General features: G+C 34.7%; 1 protein-coding gene across 17 annotated transcripts in view; it reads left to right on the forward strand.

Annotated features, from left to right (window-relative positions):
- The window catches only part of LOC118263915 (eye-specific diacylglycerol kinase), a 148,086-nt gene that overhangs the window by 63,581 nt on the left and 58,594 nt on the right, over positions 1-25,911 (forward strand). Inside the window, exon 1 of one of the 17 annotated variants that reach the window (XM_050705479.1) lies at positions 4,461-5,836. The exons of the other annotated variants lie outside the window; for them this stretch is intronic. Coding sequence (XP_050561436.1) covers positions 5,622-5,836 — 215 coding nt within the window. The 5' untranslated portion in view covers positions 4,461-5,621. Of the gene's footprint in view, positions 1-4,460; positions 5,837-25,911 lie in introns of those variants that run through there. 17 annotated transcript variants of the gene reach the window in all.

Raw genomic sequence — 25,911 nt, forward strand, 5'->3', positions numbered from 1 at the left:
TAACGACTGCCTTCAAAAGATTTTCTGTTATTAATGTCATTTAAGTGTAACCATGCCATGCACTACGTTACGAGAATTATTATGAGTGTAAACGAAAAACAGTCGATGCATAAAATAAATTCGTGAATTCGATTGCGGTTCAGTTTTTTTTTTACAAATGTTCGTTTACAGTGTGGAAGTGGTCACGTACTTGATCAAGGGATTAAAATAGAATTATATTTCGATGTAACAATGTTTTGTTTTGATTTGGCAACATATGGTAGGTACTTGTAGTGGTGACATGTGTAGTCATAATGTCTTTGTTTGTATCGATAATAGGCGAAGTGAATAAACTTTCTTCTTTTAATTAAAATAGTATAATATTTCTTTACATTTAGGCATGATATTGATCTATTTCAAAGATATATCGTATATCTATAACCTATTGGACTGACAGTATAAGCTTTAGTAAATATAAAACTAAATACTAGTAGAACATTATATGGAAAGCTTTCATCTGTTTATTTTTATACAGTAACGACATCTGCCCATCAAAACAGAACTTACAAAAGTATTTAGGCACAGCGAACAATGTCAAGAATGTTGTAATTTCTTCCGTGTTTATCTTGCGAACATTTTATTGTACGCACTGAAAATAGACGTGTCACCCGAAGTGGTCGGTCACGCGCATACTTGTGGTCTATATATAGCTCTATCAGTTGGCAAATGTCCTGGATATCCCCTCGGCGCCTGCGCACTCCACGCTAAATGTCGCGTGCTCAGCCCGCTAGCTTCATTATTTTTGGCCACCGACACAAGAATTGACGTGTGAATAGTGCTACTATCGATTGCTAATACTAAATCTGTTAACACAAGCGCTCCTCCATCTGTAAAAGTGATAAATATTCAGAGATCGTTGTCTACGTAGCGTTTACGTCAGAACTACGTCAGTTTTCGTTTGATATACCTACGGAACTAGACGTATGCAATCACATGGCTGGCCTTCAAGTGCCACTCGGCTCTGTAACCCTATTATGTTTGACAGAGGCTTAGTGCGGCTAAAGGCGCATGTGATTCAATGTTGTGAAAAGTAATGTTTACCTTGCTACATTTGTATTTTCATCGTTACTTCGGTCATTATTTTCAGATTATGACATCTTTATGTGTTTGGCTTTTTGTATGAAGTAACATAAATTAAAGAATACAGCTGGTTTTTGGGTTTCTGTTTTTATATTCATCATTTGGAAATAGGACGGAAGACAGAATGGGATTTTGACCTTTTAAAAATTCAAAAATAGTTGATTGTTAAGTGGCTGGACTCTGAATTAACGATATATTTGAATAATATACCATACAACTGCAATTTAGGTACTTAGTGAGTACGTAAATAAATAATTATAATGTTAAGTGCATTGTCGACAAAAAATGAAAAACGTTATTTGATCAATATTTATCGTGGAAATTTTAATGCAAACTTTTCATTCGTATCAAAAAATAACTGGCAACTACCGGCCGGAATAACTTTGTTATGCTGGTACAGTTTTATTTACGAAAAAAAAGCAACCGTGTGATAACTGAAACAGTTTGAACTTCAGTACATGACCAACTTTTTGTTTTATTTCAACTGTAAAATGTGTAGTTTGTAGGAAATGTTATTTTATAAATGGACGAGAATCGATCCATGTGACAAAACATTGTTTTAAACATTTATACCGGCGTTACATACGCACTTTGGAGACAATTCTTTTTTTTACTTTTTCTTTAAGTAGTTCTACACACATAAACACTTTCACTTACTTATTCAATGTAGAGGAAAAGATTTTCTTGCTTGCAGTGTGCATTCATATTGATTTTAATGTATTTTGGCACCGACTTCCGAAAGTATTCCACTCGCATAAAATTGTTACTTAATTTCAACTGCAGTTACGTTATTTTACACATTTTGTGCTTGAGGAAAATTGGCTATGTATTTTTAACTTGTTTCCGATATATATTTCACTATAAATTCTCAAGTGCTTTTAGTGAAAATATAAATATTAGTTTTTGCGTCAGAGAGTAAACAATGGTATTGTAATAAATAGGTTTTCCATGAGTAGGTAGGTATTAATTGTAACATTGTGTGATTCCAAGATCTAGATAAAAATAGTACAGTCTATGCCTGTACGACTGTAACACCCGGAGAAACATATTCATGTTCTTTCATTGAGTGTAAAGTCCCCTGGGATTTCCTTTTAATAGATACTTTAAGCATCGCTCTTAGTTACCTCTACCTTAAAATGTTCCATCAGACTACGAGTATTTTCATTGTAAGCAGCGTCTTAGTTTTGTTATCTTCTCAACGTTTTATTTTCCTATCTGCCAACTTTATATTCTACAGTATTCTGGTTTTGGTTTCGTTCATTTACATTTTCAATTAATTATTCCGGGAACCGAAGAATGCTCTCTTGCTTCGTTAACGCCAACAAAACTTTTCACTCTGAATTTTTACTGACCCCTTTTCCTAAATTTGTTCAGTGCACAACCCTTCTCGATTACCTCGAATATTTTGTAGCAAATCCCCAAGAGGTACTTTGTTTCTTGATGTAGCTACATGTGTCAGAGTAAACGTGAAGAAATAAAATGTTTGGCCATTTCGTGTTAATGACTGCCCATACTGACACGAAAACTACGTTTTACAAATAGGCTAGCCGTTAGTGCAGCAATGTAGTCAGTTTAATGTGATATCGTTCTATTTGTAGTCGGTAGGTGCAGACCGTCTAATTAACCGGCCAACAGTCGCCCACTATCTTATTTAATATTCTCTCTTGAGAATCTTGTGCCTACTAATCCGTTGCTTAAGCAATTTACTTTTTATTTATAGGGAATTCACCTTTTTCTTCCAGTATTTTTTTGTAACTTACTTTCGTATTCCGTACAATACTTCAGAAACTTTGACGTAGAGAATTAATGATAGAACGGTTTAGATTGAGTTAGGTGGGCAGGTTGTAGGTGAATTTATAGCTTCAATAATAACTTCTCTGTCTTGTGTAGGATTACGCGGGTATAAAGTTCTTTTGTTTCACCTTGACTTATAAATGCCTAACAGCTGGCTCTGTATTTAAATATTCTCAAATGATGGAATGTGTGCCTGCCAAGTTTAAGATTTAATCATTTTCATACGTCGCTCACTCCCTTAAGGTCCTCAGATAATTCAGAAGATGATACAAAGGACGTGGTAAACGTAGCAAAATAAATCGTTTAATTTAAGCACGACTAAATCTCCTTTAGAGACTTTACTTGGCTGACATTAACATAAATTAAGTTAAGAAAAAGGGGTTGGGACAGATGTCACGCAATAATATAAAATACTGAAGCATTTTAAAAAGAGATACTCGCGTTTATTTATACCTTGTCATGTGAGTGACTGTATCGTGAGCGTTGTGACAAATTGATGATAAAATATCGTTTAAAACTACATTAGTCTCAATTTGGAACGAGACGCCGTGATAACATGGGATTCCTCTCTGGAGTGAATTCTTTACTTTCCAATATCCGAGTGATCGATCACACAAACTAGCACACGATTAATCTCACTTGTTAGCTCAGATGATGGTTACAAGGGACTTTTTAACAACGTTCTAAGTGTCTGGTGTTGTTTAAGAGGAATATTGATCTGTCTGTCGGTTAGTCAAGTGTGAGAAGATATTATGAAATTGAAGTAAATATCAAAATAAACATTATTTCATTTCAACTGTTCATATTAATTTATGAATTGTCTAAAGAGGACTCGGCGTAGCTGATCATTAACTGCGTCTGTTGTAGCAGAAATTATTACTCTTCGCAATGTAAGTTGAAGCATAAGTGAGTAAAGAATATATTATTATTATGTTATAGGTATATTCATGTAAGTATGAATGTTCGTATCACCTCTAAATGGGTCACACTCAGGACGCTGCGACGACGCGACTACAGAATAGTTTGTTGACGTAAAAATATCTAACGAGCTTAATAAGACTAGGTTTACTTTTAATGTTTCATAAAACTACTTATTTATTGCTCTTACTTCAGCAACAAAATCCAAAGACTGCGTTAAATAACGCTTTGGTGAGAGTAAACTGCCCAAGTTCAAATCCCAGAATTAGGTTAAAAAGTAGGCGCAAAGTTTTTTAATAACCACACTTTTCTCGCTCGTTTGTGTAGAGGTTGACTCTAGTTATTCGTTTCGTTTATTTTGTACTTATTCATTTTAAACTATGTACTTAGTTATTTATGTAAAATCTGATTTATTAACATTATGTAATTTCGTATTATCAAGGATTTAAACATTCAGAAATATCACTGGTTATCACCTTAAATAGACAAGAATTTCAATTATGCAATATTAAAGTTTAACAAGCTGTTTTACAAGTTTCTGTAATTATGTAAATGGATGTAAATTGTTTCGATGTAAGTTTTGGTTCACACAGAGGTTAACATCCGCCAAGGTTACAGACTGTCGAGAATTGGTCTGGTGCAGACGTGGCTCTGGAAGCATTTCTATTTCGGCGCAAATGTCGCGAGAGTCGACGCGCTCGAGACGCGGTGGCACGCGGCCGGCCGGCGCCCGCGCATACTCACACACTTTAGTTTACGCGTATGTTTCCCGTACGGAACACGTTTAACCTCGTCCACAGACTGTGAACACCCAATGTTTTGTCTTCCTGCTGACCGTGACAGTAATTGTGTGCTGAAAATTACATTACATGATCATGTGTATCAATGTGTGAATATCGGTAGTAAGACGGCGCAGTGCAACGATCTAAAGTTTATTTTCTTTTTTGTTTAATGCCTACTTAAAACCAGTTCTGTCGAACTTAAAAACGATTAAAACATCGGAGTTCTGAGCTTTATTGAAGCATTTTAGTTCATTAATCCATTAAATGGTGCTTTTTGTGTAAATATTTACCTCAATGCTCTGAAGATATAAACTATTGTGCTATTATAACATTGTATTAAGTTTGATTTAATATTGACTATGAAGGTCGAATAAGTTGTCACCGTGACTCATGACTACTGACTGTGTTGTGTTATAACATAAAACGTGAGATGTTATTCCATTTTTTGTGAACTACTTTTTAACGTGGTTTCAGTTGTAAATTAGTTGCAAATGCAAACGTGATTATTACTTGCATTGTTATTAACTGGTTTATCCGTATATCCGTGACAATCCCAATGGTGAGAGATTTAGATATTAATGACAGTGAATAAAAGGCATTCATTCATTCCTTGTTTGTTTAGCTATAGATAAAACAAAATATATGTCACCCGCATTTATGCGTGATCGCCGTTAATGTATGCGCTGCCGATACCGGTGTTTGTTCAGTGATAATGATGGGGGCAGGCCGCGCGCGCACTACGCTCACTGCTCTCTATCTTTGCGTAGTCTGAACCACGTGCTTACTCACCTGTCCGAGACTTCCACAAAAGCCAGTGACGTCAGTGTGCTCTAGTGGAGCATGTAGAGAGTGGAGCGATGTTTGTGTGAAGTTGATGGTGAACAGTGTCAGTGACCGGTGTGTGGGGTGGATAGCGGTTGTGTGTCGGTGCGCCGATATGTTGTTGTATGGTGGCGGGCCAGTCAGAGGGGCTGTACAACGGAGACTCTCAGGTCCCTGCGGAGTTCCATGCTGTCCTGGGGCAGGGGCGGGGGCTCCGCAGGCAGCTCGAAGCCTAAGCCTGCGCTCGTCAAGCACACGCTGCAGACGCATTCAAGTGGCGAGGAAGCCGGCAGCGACAGCGAAGCTCAAAGCGCGCTGCTCGCGGGCGCCTCCGCCCTGGCTCGAAGACGACACGCCATAAGATTTAAGAGAAAATCTAAAATTGCCTACAGAGTTATCAGGTCTGTACTTATTAGTTTATGAATATTATTTAACTTTATCCTTCGTTTAACAGCTAATAATAAATTGAAGCGACCTTAAATATTTTTCTAAAATAGATAGTGAAGTGAACTCTACTTAAACCCTATGGTACACTATGTTGTATACAAGTACATTTTTTTCATTTAGGTGTAAGTATAACTAAAGATGAACATTTTTTTTTCATGAACTATTATTTACTAAATAACAAGCAGTAATTCTCAATCAAGTGTATCTCCTAGTCCCCTAAAAGACTTATCACACACACATCGAAATAAACCAATAGTAAATTAAATGTTAAGATGTAATAATAAATGTATTGCAAAATTAGTATTTCCACATTTACGATTGATAAAATAATATTCAATGTCAAAATCGAGGGTTCGGCTCGCAATTAATCAGCTACGGTAGCCACAATCGCGACCCGCCGCCCGCTCCGTATTGTTAGAAGATTGAGGTCAATCAGTGAATGTAGACCACTTAACCCCTGACGTCTAGCACCTGTCCAAATTATAGGCCGGTTACTCTTTTCAACAATAGCATGAGCCTATTATTGGGGAAAATTGGCTTATCTTCCCTTTTGTTTTCGCAAGTAAGATGTGTTTGTATACGGCGGGCACGACCCGTAACTTACTTAACAGATGCTCGTTACACAACTGTCTGCACATCGTCTGAGTAATTATGATTAATCGTGCAACTTGTGCGTGGATATGGACGTGCGATGTGAACAAAGACCGACATCCGGCAAAAAGCCAATTGGCATTCTAGCCACGTGTGCGCTGTAGGAGCCCCGGAGAGCTGCGTAGCCGGCCGCACTCCCGCACGCCACGGCAACAGGTACGAAACGAGCCGCGCCGCCAACTCTACCTGCCCACTATATTTACATTTTAAATGGATTACTTCTCAAATAGTAAACCACGTTAAACATTTTATTGTAACTAGGTGGCTGTAATATACGAGATAAAATATTCAGGTCCGCTCTAGATTATGAATATTGGAAAACCTACAACTATAATATTATGATACGAAAGATATTATTCGATAAGAGGTTACCTTTAATTTCGTTACGAACATTCAAAGGGAAATACATAAAAGGCATTTTTACCCTCCCACAATCTCTCAAACTTGGAAGGTTGGGGCTACGGCGGTCAGTGCGAGAACTTTAGTTGGATGAATTATTTAATACACACGAAATGGGAATGGATCGGCTCGGCTTGAGTTTGAACTTACTAAATCAATTAGTTTCCTGTCCGTAGGGCATTCTACTTCAATCTGTCAACCAGCATACATCTTTAACTGATTCCATAATGAGTAGTGATATTATCAAAGGTCTCCCTATCACAATTTACCTAAGTTGTTAACAAAGCTATTTCTGATTGATTGATCGTTAAGTACATAGTTTGATTACGGTTTAATGAAAATCCCAAGCGGCTTTTCATTACATGTTACGTCACTTATCGGTTACATTATAGGAACATCAACAAAATTGCTCTATATGGAATATTTTGAGAGTGGAATGAGAGTAGAGCGGAGTTCAATCAAAGTGAAATGCGTCGGCTGCGGAACATCCTCTATCGTGATGGAAAATTAAATTGTACTACCAATCGAGACCTCGTTGTACGCTATTGAGCTGTTCGAACCACTCCATTGCCGAAATATCAAGTGACTACCACTCGATATCGTCTGTGCATAATAATTATTATTACCTGCCGGCCTTCTCGATGGCTGCCTGGCTTTACTATACTTAAACTAATAACCGCGTTACCCTGCGCACGTCTGTCGATAACGATATCTAACGTCTGACAAATACTATAAATGTAGTACAAAGAATGTTTGCTCGAGCACCATTTTATAGCTCGTAATTTTAGATTCTTCTGTACACTGATACGAACGTTTAACCAGATTTGACAGACTGACGTATTTATTGGCCCATAAACTTTTGTTACGCTCATAGTTTTGAGACACTGAATGATACTTTTGTTGAGAGTTTATTATTAGACACTTATTACTTAGGCCTAAGGGACTTAGAACTAGATTTCTAGGTACAAATGCTATCCAGATACGGACTCACAACTGTAACTGAGTTAAAAATGTGTTGGTATATCTGATTGAGACTGCTGCCGTAAGTATTTGTGGTTTTCTTTTAGTAAATGTATACTACGAAAAATGGGAAGAATGCCACGATACAATTATTTGCTTTTAACACTTTAACACAATAATGCGGGGTTAGAAAATAGTACAGACTAATTCTCGAATAATGTAGTTGTAATAACGTCGTATGATACGTCCATTAATTATGGCGGTAGCAACAGATGGCAGTAGTGTTCAGTGTTCAGAATAGTGCAAAACGCGCGTTGGCTTGTGGTTTCCGGCCGAGGCAGGGTCGCGCCGCCTGCCACCACTAACGACACCATTGTGTGAGCATATAAAATACGTTAACGTATGCCTGCCCTGCTCGCTCAACTCGTACGTGCTTCATTCAATCCCCGACAGCTTTCAACTTTTTTCTATAGCCTAATAACTCTAACCTCTGTCTACCAACTCCCAAAAAGAGTCCAAAAGGTGAATGCCTTATATCTCCAATAACTTACCTAAAGGTAACAAAAACAACGTCTTGTTTTTACGTAAAATCAAATAAAGGTTTTAATAAAGGTCGGAAACTGACAGTTGCTTCATCAATTTATACATTTTGGTTTAAAAATTGATCCCAAAGGCGGACGAGGGTGGCAAGTTTCGGTTCAATGTTCCAAGGTTAGGAAAACAAAATATATTTTAGTAGTATCTTTCGATCTCCGTTTGTAATTGAGTGATATATTGTATAGGTATAATAAGCATTAATAAATAATGGATACATTGTTCTGTTGGTAAAAGCAATTTGTTGGCCTAGCTTTAGTAAGCGGTTGTTGACCACAAGATAATCGGTGTTCATTTCCAATTCAGAACGGATTAATTTATTATTAAAGTTTTAATTTAGTTTGAATTGTAAAACGAACTGTTCTTCAACTAACTGATCCTCATTCGTCGAATCTTTTGGGGAACAGATTTATTGTAATGTTTTGTTGGTGTTTATAGAAACGGCCATTTTCTATTCTCTTTGTTGGATTGAAATATTTGGCAGATAGCTGGTTGGGCCAGTTTATTGTTTTACGCAAATTCATAAATCGAGTACCTACTACACGGATTTTTGTTATCCAATAAATTCCGTGGATGCAATAAATTTTACAATAGACTATCAGCGTAAAATATTGACTAAATATTAATATTTAAATTAGTAACACACTATTTTTATAATATTACTCATGCGAGTATTTTACCTATAAGCTATGCTATGCAATATGTGTCATTGTGTACCTATGTGTAAATTCTAATTATACTAAATTAACTATGATTGCGTATTTATATTAATTAATTAAATATCGTCAGCCATCCATCGCAACATTTTGATTAATGATATAATAATATCTGTTACCTATTTATTTTAACGAATCACAGCTGTATATAATATTCCTTTTCAGTGTTCATAAAAGTCCAAACCTTGACATGGGTGCCAATAATAGTTACAGATGTTATTAAGTGCTTGCGTGTTTATTCTGTAGGTAATAAACTCTTAGAGTAACTTATAAAAGGGAGTTGAAACGAGAAACATTGTCTGTCTTCCTGTAATGGTTTTTGCATCGCCAACATAATTTATTATGCACTTAATACACTTATGTTTGGGTCTGGTAAGTGTATTAGAAGCATAAAACACGCGAGGTAGCGTAACATATGATGCCTTGTAAACACCAGGGCACTTCCTTATCACTTTTGAGGTGACAATGTTTTTCCTTAATATTTTTTTAATATGTTTTTCTAATGTAATGTGGTGTATTTATTTGAATTGGTTGACCTATTTTATATACTTATGTATTAATAGAGAACAAATCTACTAAAAATCAAACGTATTTGTAGACTTTAGTATTACTGCCTAATACTTTGACCCGGAGCTGCAGACTGCCTAGCAGGTTTACCGGGGCTCCGGCTCGAAAAGCAGGAGTAGGAACGGGGTGGTTTTAGTCAGTAAGAGTCTAACACCCCCGCTCATCTCACCCAAGGCGGGAGAAGTCATTAGATGACACACCCCCCTTAAACAAAAAGCTAATACTTTTTTCGACTCAGGAATCAAATTCGAAATCGTCAAGCCCTCAACATTGGCAAGGCAAACCCACCCGAAGCAGTCTCTACGACCGAAATGTATTTCGTTATAGATAAATGATTTCGTATTCAAGTGAAACAATATATAAATCGAGTTATTGTCAGTCAATACGGACTTGAATTTACGAACGGGAAATTTTGAGATTTGAATTCAGTATTCTAACGTTTTATTTAGGTATTTGAATCTATTTTAAATCTTGAATATTTGGCATTTTCTACCTTATAACAAAGGTAATATAGTGCATTATAAATTAACTACGAGGAAAATGGAACTTATTTTCAGTAGGTAATAACATATACCATTTGTAGTTTTGGGAACACCAGTGAACAATGTTAGTTAATATACATAAGTAACTAATAAATAGGCAGATCTCTGAGTACTTATCCCCAAAATACAGGCGAAGCATCATCATGAAATGTTTTTAAGGCATTATGAAATACAGCTATAACAATTAATGTCGTATTAAAATGTTAGTGGTTTTATATAAAAATGTCTGCGGGCGTTGTGGTTGCCATTTACACCCCTCAGAAAAAATAAACTCAGCGCAGCTTTGCATTTGTTTATTTCCACGTCGTAGCTGCCGCAATATGGTTTTTAAGTGTCAGTGTCACCCTCACCGACTTGTCTCGCTGTAATTTTATAACCCTACTTAGTTAACGAGTTATTTTACTATAAAAAGCAGATACTTATACTTTTTAAGATGAGACAAAGCCGTCTGTAATGTGTGTTGTAGAAAAACTATTTTTATTTGAACGACGACTTCTTGTCCAATGTTTTATGATACAAAATATATATTTTTAACATTAAGCGCATCCGCAGTTTTTTTTAAATTGGGATTTTTTTCAGTACGATCGATGTGTCACGTGTAGTTTTATTAGGTTTTTGGATTATAACATTGTTAATAATAACTTAGTGTCAGCGTTTTGTGCCTAATAATATAATTTAGTTTTCCCCTTTCAACACAGTTGCTCTTATTTATATTAAGGAAAACTAGACATTGGTCCTAGGAAAAAAAGTCGAAGTGTTTACTATAGGAAGAGGAATATTTATCCTTGTGAATAATAAATTAAGGGTGTATAACACAAGATTACCCGAAAATATATTCAAAAATATATGACGACAGTAAAACAAAGGCTAAAAGCTATCGGAAAATCTATAAAAAGTCACGTTATGGCTCTTTTACACCCCACTATTTTGGTTATATGCCGTTGAGTACTTGTGACATTCCAACTTTACCATATGGGGCGTATATTGCCCAGGGCATCAAAAGCGGAACACACTGAACGTCATATGTACAAACATTTGTCAAATATATCTATGTCTTAAAATAGTATGTCTTAATAGTTGAAAATGATAGAAAGTTTCAGCTTTTAACAGCCTCCAGGTGTTTTTCGTTTGTACGGCTTGATGACCATAAGTAGCTTATAGATCTATACACACAGCAAAAACACCTACTTTACATTTTTACCAAAAAACTGTTATTTTAAGTGTTGACTTACTACTGGTATCGGGTACCATTATTTTAACATTTGGTACCTTCCTATGAAAAATTTTGTTTGGTCACAGACGCACTGAGAACGGCAATGAAACGTAAGAACCCATATTTTATTGAACAAGATAAAAGTAAAATAAAAATCTTAGTATATTGCGTGTTTTTACATAGATACTGGTAACATTTTGAGGGGTTTTTGGGTTAACACAGAAAGTTAAAAATACGTAGTTTAAAAGAAACCATAAATCAGATTCACAAAACAATTAAAAACAGTGGAACATTTAAGAAACAGAATCCAAATAAACTCATTTTAATTCAAAACGATTACTTTTTCTTATAGATCAATGTAATGACGTCAGTTCAGCAGCGCTCCGACAATTTGAAAGAACCAGCTGCGTTTGCCCCAATAAACACCTCGCTCCATCCTCGTAAAATACTCTTGAATCGTCTAATTAATCCGAGTAAATTAATGAATTAAGACTCAGAGCTTTACCTCTACATTCTTTTTTATCAAGAAAAGAATTTCTTTGTAATTTGAGGGAATTAGGCACCAATCTACATAGTAGATTTTGACACGGCTTTCTGTCGTTCTCAGGTGCTAAAGTTAATCATTGAAAAGGTTTCAATACAACTTGTTTCTAGGCAGATTGCCTCGTTGATAAAGTGGTCGTAATTACGACCACTCTATCTACCGGGCAAGGGGTCTCGGGTTTGATTCCCGTGTCGGACAAACTATTACTGGGCATTTTCTTTTTTGGATAGTAGTACTTAGTCTAGAATTATGCCCAGTATATGGCAATAGGCTCATTCCTTATTACACGGGACTTATAACATAAATGGTGAAAAGTGGGTACATTGTACAATGGTATTCATATTATTACGTGCCGCAATTTGCACCTCTACCTACCGCTTCGAGGATAAAAGGCGTGACGTTGCATATTGTTTCTAGAAGTTATCACATTATCTACGTACCATCTAACTTTAAAAATGCTAAGGCCACATATAAAAACACAGAATCTTCCGTCATTAGTTTACCTAGTAACATGTTAATTTAATGTAAATCAGATCCTTTATCTTGAATCGAAATATCAACAACTTATTAATAACACTGGCTTACTTGACTACATAACAAAACTAAAACATTTTAGTGACGTAAATAGCGAAGTTTTCTGCGGAAAACAGACGATATTTTTGATAACAAAACTATAACTTTATATACGTTTAGTTTTTGGATGATTACCCAAAAACTGATAAGCGAAAGTTACCGTAAACAATGTAAATGGTTCGGAACATATCTCCATTATGGAGGTAGATAGGTCTAAACAAAGTCAAGCTAACATAATATCTGAATAGTTAGATACTCTTTGACAGAGGCGGCCTTAGGGGGTGGCGAACAGGGCAATCGCCCGGGGCCTCGCTCTTGCAAGGGCCTCGCGCTACACAACCCAAGCAAATTTAAAAAAATATAGATTTTTTAAAACTTTTTATTTTGATCCTTAATTACCTACTTATTCAGATTATAACATAGCGGTAAATTAAAATAAAGTTAGTTACTTAACTAATTCCATTAAAATTACTAAAACAGCTTTAATTTTACAATAATGTCTTGGCAGTGTACTTCCAACGCATTTGTTGCAAAATTGAATTGAAGTTCATGAATTGAATGCGGAAGAGATTTTCAAAATAAACTATTTTTATGTTATTGTCCACAACGTGCGCGCAAGCTGTCATCCTAGGTTTGAGGCACTTAAACACCATGAGAGCATATTTGGTTTCATGTATAATACAAAAAGATTAAAGGAAATTAGTGATAGTGAACTTTTGAAACGATGCAGCGACTTGCAAATATCTATGACAGTAGGAGAATCATGTGATATTGATGGACATGAATTGTACGAAGAACTGAATATGTTCATTCGTGTGTATGAAGGAAACGACGACATTATCTCGGTGCTGAAATACATAATGGAAAAAAAATTAACCGAAGTTTACCCCACTATCGAAATAGTCCTGAGAATTATTGCCACCACACCTGTTACAGTTGCGTCTGCTGAAAGGAGTTTTTCGAGGCTTAAAATCTTTAAAACATATTTGAGGAATTCGATGACACAAGATCGGCTTTCAGCCCTTGTTATTCTTTCCATCGAAAATGACGTAGCTCATTCGTTAGATTATTCTGTTTTTACCGACTTCACAAAAAGGAGGAGGTACTATGTTCGGCTGTTTGTATGTTTTTTTTTTTTGTATGTTTGTCATCGAATACTCCGTCATTTGTCGACGGATTTTCAAAATTATTTTTTTGTTCGAAAGTAGATAGTTCTGAGGTGGTCCCATTGTCACCAAGTTAGGATCTGATGATGGGATCTTAGAGAAATCGAGGGAACTCTTCAAATATTATAGGGAACTATATAGTAATGTTGGTATATTCATCTAGACTTGAAGCATTTACAGTCAAAAAGTAACCTTTGAAGAGGTGGAACTGATGAAGAAGACCAGAAATGGCCAATGGAACTTTATACTCACATAGAAATCAAAATAAAGTTAATTAAGTGACTGTGACAATACAAATAAATAAAGTAGTTATTGAGATAGAGAATTTTAACCGACTTTTAGGGTTCCGTAGCCAAATGGCAAAAAACAGAACACTTATAGATTCGTCATGTCTGTCTGTTCGTCTGTCCGTCCGTCCGTATGTCACAGCCATTTATTTCCGAAACTGTTGGGCCTATAGTTGAAAATTTGTAAGATGATGTATTTTGGTAACCGCTATTCGAATTTTGAATAAAAATCAATAAATTTAAAAATTAAAGGTACTGATTCAAAAAAAGACACTCCATACATGGAACTGATTCAAAAAAAAATTTTTTTTTAATCAGTTCCGCTAACATATCCGTGATGGGTGTCTATGGATAGGTCTTTAAAAAAGACATTAAGGTTCCTAAAACCATTTTTCGTCAAAATCAATCGTTTGAAAGTTAGACGCTTCCAAAGTGGAAAATGTGTGTCGCCCCCCCCCTCTAACTTTTAAAATAAGAGAGTGAGAAAACTAAAAAAAATATATGCTGTAGATTTCAATGGAAACCAACAACGAAAATTGGTTTGAACGAGATATCATTATTAGTTTTTGAGAAATAAAACATTTTCAAAAACCGCAAATATAACTTTGTCGTTCATACAAACACTATGTAAAACCAAGTTATTTTACAACTTTTATATTATGTCATCTACTTGCTGTTACGGAACCCTTCATGAGCGAGTCCGACTCGCACTTGGCCGGTTTTTTTAGTTGCGATACTGAGTATCGCAACTAAAAAGTGTGAAATATAATACTTTTTACAAAAAAATAATCCGACTTCTCGGTGTTTCTCGCTATTATTTGTTTGTTACACCGACTTCCGAAATTAAAGTTATTTTTAACTTTTTTAGTGAAATCGGATTATTTTTTTGTAAAAAGTATTTTATAATTAAAAATTTTAGTCTTAGGAAAAGTCGCAAACATCAATTTTAAAATGTATCATCTCTGTATTTGTTAATTTTGCAAATCTTTCAAAGTAAAATCTTTTAAAACTCAAATTTTATTTATTTGTATAACTTTAGTATTTCTCGTCAAACATAACAAGTACCTAAACCAAACAACCAGACCTACTTTCGCATCACATACTTTTTACGAAGGACAAAGGGCCTCGCAAAGACCTGCCGCCCGGAGCCTCGCAATGGGTAAGGCCGCCGCTGCTCTTTGATTTATTATTATTTATTCTATCACATTCACTTCATTAATTCCCAAAACGATTTATTACCCTCGAATAATTAACTAATAACGCATTACTGCCACTGAAATTACGAACCTAATAAAACAGGAGTAAAGTTTACTTTCATTTCTTTATTGGCATTAAAATGATATAATGTTTTAAGAGGTATTATAAATTTGTTGTGAAGGTTGATCGTTATTATTTAATTGTACTTAAATATATTAAATACAGTTTAATAGGTATTACAGTATTGGTTTTTATGTTTTTATATTAATTAAATATTAAAAGTGTTTATGTCTCAAAGTTCTATTTCGATTACTAAAATAAAGAGTAAAAGCCATTAGCTTTGGAAGATTTCTTAAAACTGATTCAAAGTTGTAGCTTTTTTAAGGGTTTCAAAAAATTTAGACGGTAATCTTCAGAAATTATTTCCCTTACCAACAAAGTTTTCGGAGATAAAACATTTAATTTACTTACTTTTCTGCGAACAACTACAGAGACTCGTTATTCTTAAGCTACTAGCATTCTTAACTTAGCTTATTCATATTTAACGCTCTTGTCACTGAAGTTTCAAGTTTGCAAATTACATATTTAGTAGACCAAAGTCTAAATGTAAAGCATTCTATCTTTGTCTCTAAAAGTCATTAAAGATTTTCTTCATCTATTTTATATTTTTAATTGGAAGGTATAGAATTTCGGCATCAACCATGCTTCTAATGAATTGATTTCACCGAGTTATAAATGATCTGGTAATAAGTTGTGACGGCTTCGATATTGCGGGGCTGCCGTCAAATTTGGCTGAAATGAAAGTCACCGTCTCAGTGTAATGCCTCATGCTACATCTACATTTTCATAACAAGCCTTCCGACCCAGGTGAGGTTGAGAAATATTATTCAGAATTTAATAAACGGTGCACTCATGTTGCACACATCGGTTGCCTTCGCGAAACATTTAATAAAAGCTTGCTGTACTTTGCTTTATGTTTTTAGAATTAATTAGATAATAAATGAACACACAACACAGAACTATGATGTATGCTTTTAAGGAAGTGAAATTACTTTTGTAAAAACGTAATATGTGTACGTTATAAGGGTCACATATTTTTTATGTTTAAATGTAGTATGTAGTTACATACCTAGATGTAAGTAAGTAAAAATAAACTAAGTCTGGGATTGGAAAAACGTTTAGTTTTCCTCATTTTAAGAGTATAGTCGAAAATATTTGTCTAAACTGATTGTAGTGCAACAGTTATTTACGTTAGGAGTCTTGAAGACTAAGTAACAAGAGTATATTATACCTAAATTCCGTAGTTTATATCTATCTTCAAAAGTAAATCTAGAATGAAATATTTCGGTAGATATTTGCGTTTGTAAAGCGTAGATATTAAAGCTAAACTCAGATAAGGAAGCTACCGCAGCCGGATATCTTATAAACTGGCCAGAAATAAAACTTTCAAGGTTGCCCACTTGAACTTGTTCCATACTTAGTCGGTTTTTATCGCGATATAAGTTTGTAAGTCGAGTGGTCGAAAGCACAACTGGCTAGACTAAGGCTATGATTTCGAAAGAGATTCGATAGAAATTTTTATTTTTATAAGAATATGCATAGTTACAGAGTTTGTTCACTTATATGAGAAATGCATTTAATTCGTTTCCATCTCGTAATCGAGTGAAGAGTTTCTTACTGAGTTGTCCGATTCTTAAACTCTCATGTAAAAGCCTAGAACTGTGTTCCGACATAAAAATAAATGAGTCCCTACTTTATAACACCCGTACGTGTTAGATATGTGTGTTGTATTTGCCCCTGAGCCTTCAGGGAATAAAATACTTATATTTTCTTATTATTTTTCATGAAAATAAAGTACCAAATCTTGTAATCTAATATTACTTACCTCAGCTTTACTGAAAAAGTGAATTAAAAACGTTACTTAAATTCAAAATTATGAGTAGGTAGGTAATAAGATTGTAATGGACTGGGCTTTGTAAAACTGTTTGTTTTCGTAAAAGCCCTTTAACAAAGCCGAAACGTACTTATCTAATAATGGCAGCTGAAAAAGTTATTTTAATAAAATGTTGGTTGAGCAAAATTGTTCTAAGCATTTCAGATTTCGTAATCGTAAATATAAACGTTTATGAAACGTTACGTTCTACTTGCACAGAGAGATAAGCAGGATTGTAGCTGTTATGGATTTCATATACATGATAATGTATTTGACATGTTAAGCAAAAAATATTTTGTGTTCATATGGTATTTTCTAAAATATCTCTTTTATAAACGGTAAAATTCCATGCGTAAAATTCCAATTCCAGTTCATAATACCAATATACGAGTACCAACGAGTTATGATTCGATAAATCGGACAATAGTTAATTCGATTCTGGAAATTATTTACTTATCATTAGGTTTTTTGTTAACATCAATCAAATTAGGCCCTTAATATGAGTTATTGATAGCCCAATTAAATAAGGAATTTATCGATGTATTTCCAAATAAGTGGTAATTACGAATAAGGGTCAAGTTTAAGTTTCGAGGTCGAGATGTTTGGCTGTGAGCCACAAACCACAACCCGAGTTATTTGAATTAAAATACTTTATAATTTTATTGAATGTAAAGTTAGCTTTTATAAAAGTAAACCTGAAAGTATTAGTACGGTTTAAATCCAAACCACGTTCAATAGTCCATTAAATCAAATATAGTCGAACGTTCTAGCAACATCTCCAATTCATATTGAATTTTTCCGCCGTAATGGCTATATTAGTGGAAAAGGCTCAAAGAGAATTTTTGCTTTTTCGTAAACTAGTCCAACACAACGTATAAGTACGGTATCGATACTTTCAATCGATTTCCAGGCTGACTCGATACTCAAAGCAGTAGGCTTTCAAATCTTATGAAAGAGCGGCGTGAAATGAAATTGCAATCTTCAGTCGATACGTCAGTGAATGCAATGATCTGCAAGTCAATGCGTTGCAACACTCCTGTAGCTGTGCGACTTGTACCTAAGTCAGATTGTGATCGTATGTAATAAATCATCTAGACATTTGCCACATACTAAATAAAAAGAAATAAGATATTAGCTTGTTTATTTTGCTGGATCATTGTGTTGTTTTTGTCATTTTGTTTACTTATTGTATGTCGTCAAAGTCAAAATATTACTTAAAGAGTCACATTAGATGATGAGAATTGCAATTATTATAGACATTTAGTAATGGGAGTTTTGATCTTAGTTGTAAATACTAAGTTTTATTCTGCATAAGAATGCCTATCCATTGAGGGGTATCTTATATCTAATGAGAGGTGGGCCCTACGTTATCCAATGTCTTTTAAGTAGTTCTTATTTCACCTTTGTAAATCTTTTTTTTATGCATGAATACTTAGTTTCTAACAACTTATATAGGTATCTACCGCTACGAAAAATAACTATATAAATAAACATTATTTTACTAATCCTTATTAATGAAGTCATTGACGTTATAACTCGTGCGGTATATCATACTTCATGGCATTATTCTTGAACTTCTAGGCAACTATTTATAATATTTTATGTAGTATTTATATGTGTTGCATTTACTGAACGACAGTACATAGTGTCTCGAGACCTGGCTAGACTAGATAGGCACTTATTAGGCAAAGTCCTTACCCTCTAGGGATGTCGACGTCCAGTAATTACATTAATTTGGTTGTAGCAACTTGTATGTGGCTAAGTATGTTCATGTACTCGTATTATCTACACAGTACACATACATTCGTATTACCTATGATCAGGGTTACAATTATGTATTACTCACTGCTTACCATTAAAAGTGATCATCTCTTCGTTTGCCCCCTTTTTTATCCTGTAAAAAAAGTTTGATCATCATATCGGTGAAAATATTTGAGATGTTTGTCGTACTATACATATATAGTTCCTATGTTGAAACCACTCGACTACCAATTCATTCAACTATTGATAATCTCGTTCAGGATGACAAGCAGTCCGTTGGATGTTGTCGACATGACAAATTACGCAAAATGGCTGGCTTGTTCCCTCCTGGAACATGTCCATTAACAACTTAGCTAATGAAGGTGCATCAACGTTAATATGTTTGTTTCAAGTTGTGACAGGTGATTTACTAAATGTTGATTGGAAAATTATTACATTAACAAAACATCTGTATTGTACAGGAATAGGTATATTATACATCATTATTTATGATTGTCTCGTTGGTCGTGTGGTCGCAAGTGCGACTCGACAAGAGGTCTCGGGTTCGATTTCCGGGTCGAGCAAAGAAATACTAGGCTTTTTTTAGTTTTTCGAAAAAATCTCAGTAGTAGTACGGAGTCTGGAATATGGGAATAGATTCACCCACAAGGGACTTATAACACAAATGGTGAATAGTAAGTATACATTGTATATAGCGGCATTACGTGCTTTGTGTACACCTCTGTCTACCTCTTCGGGGGTAAAAGGCGTCACGTTGATGTTGTGTCATTATTTATTCGTGATCACTTGGAAAAAAACAGGATTAGGCTGGATTTTCAGATTGAACAAATTTTTATTAAAGACGATTATTCTTATGAATAATATGTCGAACTAAAAAAAAAAACAATTAAATGTCTATTTTGCTATTGAAAAATATATTGCACAACCACGAAACAGAAGTTAGAGTCCTTTAAAGTTTTGAAACATTTTGTTTCTAACTTTTTAAGCAATTAAAGTTCAATGACAGTACCATTTTATATATCCGTTAAATTGAATATTGAAATCCCTATTGAATATTCTTTAAGACCTTTGACACCAGTTTGCAAAGAAGTTTAGTTTGACAAAAGGCCAACAAAGAATTGATCAGAAACTTAGCTGTGCTTTGTTACAATTATATCAAAGGAAGGGTTCAAGTGAACAGTTCCATTTTTGACATGACATCATGACATAACATGACAAAGGGGTCGACAGAAGTTAATATATACAATACCGTCACGCCTTTTATCCCCGAAGGGGTAGGCAAAGGTGCACATTATGGCACGTAATGGCACTATACAATGTACACCCACTTTTCACAATTTATGTTGTAAGTCCCATGTAATAGGTGGTGAGTCTATTGCCATATACCGGGCACATTTCCAGACTCCGTGCTACTACTGAGAATTTTTCGAAAAACCAAAAACGTCCCAACAATTGACAACAACAACAAACCCGCACTTGCAACCACTCGGCCAACGAGGCAAAAGTTAATATAATGTACAAAAAGCAGTATACTAATAGGTATACTGTATTTTTCCATTTCGTCAACAACACGCACCAGTACTTATAAAAAATCTGGGTATCGTCGAATGATTAACATTCGATATAAATAAAAATAAAAAAAATCATTCGATATATGCACGTTAGTTTTTGGACCTTCGATTTTAGTAAGGTGGATCAATTGTTATTCGATTATTTGGCGTTTGCTATGACGTAACACGTCCGTGTGTCATGGTATTGTCGAATGTGTTACCGAATACTGTTTTAGAATTCCTGCTTCATATTCAGGACCCTTTAGAAATCGGAAATTCCAATAATATTTTGCTCGACCCTATCAAATTCAGGTCCTTTATTTCAGTAATCCCACTTGTAACCACTAATGAGGTAAACCGGTACTATTTTTAACAAGTTACTTTGTGACTCATGGGTATGATGTCACAATTTTATCTTGAATTTTAAATCTGATATCTTAATTTACATAAGTTCTAGTTTGCCTGTGTTTGTACTTACTGTTCTTATTTCTATCTAGATGTCTTGACTGCGCTCATGTCTGTACGTTCATCTCCTAAACGGCTTGACAGATTTTAATGATGTCGTTTTCGTTGTACTTATTGATAGTTGGCCAAATTGGGCGATTTTATGTCGACGTATGCAAGTCGATTGATACCGTCGAGCTTACTGGTGTATAAAAATTAGATATTTTAATTAAACAAGATATTATATTTTATTTATTCACACAAACAACAGTGAATGGCAGACTTAATAAATAAAACATTTCTTTGTTCGATCCCTCGAGAATCTAGAAGGTAAATAATAGTGGTTAAATTAAAACTCGGTTTTATTAAAGATTTATGCCACAAAAGTAATGGAAAACATATACTCCTAATTTATGTTTCAAGTTGTTAGAAACTCATAAAATATGCATGTGTGTACGTAAGTACTATGTTTCCAATAAAATACGGCCTAGATATAGAAAAGGAGATTTATTACACATACGTAATAATTGTTCAAACATAAAATAAATGTACTCTGTATTATTAAAAAGATAAATACGATGAATATTTAAGTTACAAGAAATGTTTAAGTATAAGGTTCATGGTTAATCAATTTACAATTGTATTTAAGTGGACACTTATATTTATAATTGTAGTAATATTAAGGTAACTGAAATGAGGTCATAACAAATATATACAATAGTAAATTCCCATTGTGTACGATGAGTTCTAAGAACTAAAATATATTAGTTGGCGATCTTCTTCAACTTATACCAGAGACAGTCATAGTCGATGAATTTAGTTACCTATTAACAGAGTGGTGAAACAGTGTCTAGAATTTACAATTCGTCACACTTAAATAGAAACATACGTAGACACCACAGTATGTGTGAGTAATGTTGTTCCAAAATATAGACAGTGCGATGTTTTCCAATATTAGTATAACATTGATAATTCACCACGTAATGCACTTACAACTACAAGTGAACTCATAGAAAGTAGCAACCCATTTACGTTATACACTGCCTATTCACCACTTCAGTCAAAGCACCTGCAGTTAAGATAATTATAATTGGGTATCATGCTTCAAATATTTACCAAAAACAAACAATTTCAACGAGCGTGTACTTACATAAAATGTTTGTTAATTAATTTGATGGTATGGTCGCTATGTGACAGTATGGAAGTAAAATCGACATAGAAGGTCTCATATTTAACTTTAAATAAAACAACCGTTTAAATGTTAACTGTCATCGTGCGACACGGCGTAGTCGTAGGTGAGCGCGCGCGCAGAGCTAACACATGTCTCAGCGACGAGATCAGTGGCACGCGGTGTGACGCGGTCGCGGTGACTACTTGAATAATCGCACGAGGGAACCCTGCAGTACGTCACGAAAAAATGCAGTAGTGGCTTAGTGAACGCGGCACGTTCAGTGAAGTGCAACGTGCAGGGACGTGGAGAGCGAACAGGCGACGCGCTCAGCTGTCGCGCGGACTCCGCGGGGCCCGCTGATGCCGGCAGGCCTACAGTCTCCGTGCTCGCGCTAATCGCTTAGTCACGGCGCATGCCGCCACACTAGCGCACTACAACATCTGTGATAAAATACTACTTTACCTCCACTCTTGTGATAAATATGTGATGTTAAATGAACGGTCATGGGTTTTTTAGATGGTGTTTCGTTTTCTGTGTTTAAAAAGTGTCCGAACCTGAAATTGAAAAGGAGATGCAAGAGTCGAAGGTAAACAAACTTTTATTTTGTCACATATAGTTATAGGGACGTGGAGATATTGCTTACCTGCCGGTACATTATAACTTTGTTATTTCATCTATATATGTAATTATTTTGAATTGGGACGATAGGTACTACACTGTGTACTACTTTAACAGGATAATTGCCGTGGAAGCCATGTCCCTAGTATTTATTCTCGTCTATATATTTATAAACATTGCAATTAAATAACAACACAACGCATTACATCACTGCATCATAATAGTCACTTGTGTGGACAGTTTTCACTCAAAGTTACTAATAGATAACTTGTTTCATAATTTAAATAAGAATAACACGTGAATAGAATAAATCTAAATCAGGAACAGTGTAGTACAGTACGATACTGAGATGGGAGTGATTGTTATCTATGATAAGGTGTCGCGTGGTGGGTAATCACAACAGATCGGAACGTACAGCGTCAGTCTAACCGAAGATAACTGTTTTCTGCAAATCTAGAACAAGAGACTTCACGTGTGTGTTGTTATAAAACACACATTGTTTTGTTCGACGTTCATTGCCGTTTCGTATACCGGCTGTAAAGGATATGTCCTTGAACACGGCAGTGGGAGTATAATGAGACCAACTTGAATATGCAGTTTTACAAACCGAACGTTTTAGTACAAAGATATAATATTTGATCAAACTAAAACATTTAGGTCGTTAAACATGAATTTGAATCGAGTAATGTACTTTTAATGATACTCCTATCAGTTTGGAAGTTTTTATAAATATTTTGTTGGTAGATATTTTATATTTTGTGCCGGAAATTATTTAAATTGCTAATTTAGGTATGACGACAGATAGTAATCAATAGTCAGGTGATTCAGATGACACGATTGCAAGTACTTAAGAATTGACTATTGTGGAAGTGTCTGCTTCACCAAGCATGACGCCCTTGAACGACATCTTGCGAGACAATCAATAAATAAATCATTTACATCGTTCACAACAATCGATTGTACAATTGCTGATATTTTAATTACAATACTCACGATAATGTGTTGTAATCATGCAATGTGTTTTTAATTGGTGAACGTCAAATTTTGCTCTCGGTGAATTTGATCTTGAAATTATTATTATTTTTTTAAAATCACTTTAACTTCTGAAAAGACAATACTCAGCAACTTTATAACCGACTTGAGAATAAAACTCAAAATCTCGCGTTTCCATCATATCCACAATATGATCAACTACCAAGACAATTGTTTAATTTCACATTATCTTTTTTTAATGTCCGCATCTCTTCTTCAATGAATGAACAGAACAGAATGACAAGAGTCTTCTCCATTCAAGTGTACGTACCTATGTACGTCCTATTCATCGGATTCATTGAGAAGTTTCAATTCCAAATCCTTTGAATGAAGTCTACTAGTGAACCAAACAAATGACTCAGTACCAACATATACATACCAATTATATATTAAAGTTGTTCTTACTTATAATCTAACAGGTAGAAACCCATCGTGTTTATGGACTTGTAAAATGACTTGCAAGAGCAATCAATTTTCTTTTTTATATGAAGATCACGTTTTCATGTTTTTTATAACTGTATTTTTTTAAGGTACCTTACAACTGTCCCTTATTTGGTGAAGACCATTGCAAAATTAAGTTTCAGTCGAATTCGCGTTTTAAACGTTATTATTAAGCGATAAATAGTGGTTAGATATCGTGTTATACATATACAAAGAGCCAAGTGATGGTCTTTGGTCAAGTTTAAAATTGAATTGGTTACGTTATTTTAATTTATATTAGCACTCATATGGCTACTATTTCATTGCTATTAAACCTCTTATCTGCTGGTTTAAGAGACACAATAGAAAATACATTGTGTTCGCGGGTTAAACAACAAACAAACCGACAAGAAAATAACACTGTAAGTATTTATGTGAACGGTCATCTATAAATTTTTCATGCTTCACACCAATTTCAGACGTTACCTTGCATGGTTCTCAGTTCTAATATAAAGTGTGAACATATAACAATAGTACGGTGTCTAACTAGAAAGAGACCTTGACCGTTCAATTTGTTTCGGTAACACTTTAAAAGGTGCTCCATTAAGCAATAACGATCTCATCTAGCGTAATGTAATATTGGGGCTTTATGATTTCGAAAATCTCAGTACGTGAAAGTACGAAGTCCAGATTAGTGTCTGGTGTTGTAACAAGTGCAATCTTAATTGGCAAAAAGTGTCAGTTTAGTGAAATGTGCATTACAGTTGCAGTTTAGGCTTTTGAGACACTTTAGTTCTGTTGTTTTATGTACCGTGGTATATCAATCTTGATTTATGTAAGATATTGTTACAAAGTCATCAATGAATGTAGGAAATACAATAAGTAATGACGTAGTACCATTATACAAAGAACGAGGTACTAAATATCAAAGTAAACGTACAGATCCGCATCAATGTCATGGAAATGTGCCCAGAAGTCTCATTCCAATACAAAGACAATGTGCGTGTTATATATTCTAATCCATATTGAGTTGTCATACATTAATTAATACGCATAATATGCGAATATATTGACTGACGTTTAAAATGCTATTGCGTGTGTGCTTTGTATATGCTCATTTCGTATCAGTTCAGTATCAAAAATATTTCACATTTTAATTAAAATAATATTCCCTTATCAATGTCATAGTTAAGCTGATATCGTATTATCGTACGAGTAATAAATTGAGTTTATTCTACTCTTATGGGAACATGTTACTGCCGCATAATAAACTACTCAACGTTTTGATCCTGTAGTAGTATAATCAGGTACCTACACACACGACACAATTGTTCCACGGAACCACGGCAGCGTTCCGTGACGTCGAAACGGATCGGTGACTTCAAATGCGAAATTGCAATGTCAACTTTAAACTTTACCCCATAGAAGTCATAGTCGTGTAATTTCATAAAAGCCGCTTCAAAAGGCTAAACTAAATTCTTGATGGGGACCGTTTTTTCGACCGGAACTTGTATTTTTAGTAGCAATTTTGCAAATGAGCTATATAAACACAAAATGATTGATAATCATAGTAATTCCAAAAACTTCGGAAGTAATTGCTTTGTCCAATAATACGGTTGGCAATCTTATCAAGGTTAATTGTATGAAATAAGTTAAGCAATACAATCGGAAATTACTTATCTTCATGATCA

This window comes from Spodoptera frugiperda, chromosome 27, assembly GCF_023101765.2.
Source record: "Spodoptera frugiperda isolate SF20-4 chromosome 27, AGI-APGP_CSIRO_Sfru_2.0, whole genome shotgun sequence".
Taxonomy (NCBI): Eukaryota; Metazoa; Arthropoda; class Insecta; order Lepidoptera; family Noctuidae; genus Spodoptera; species Spodoptera frugiperda.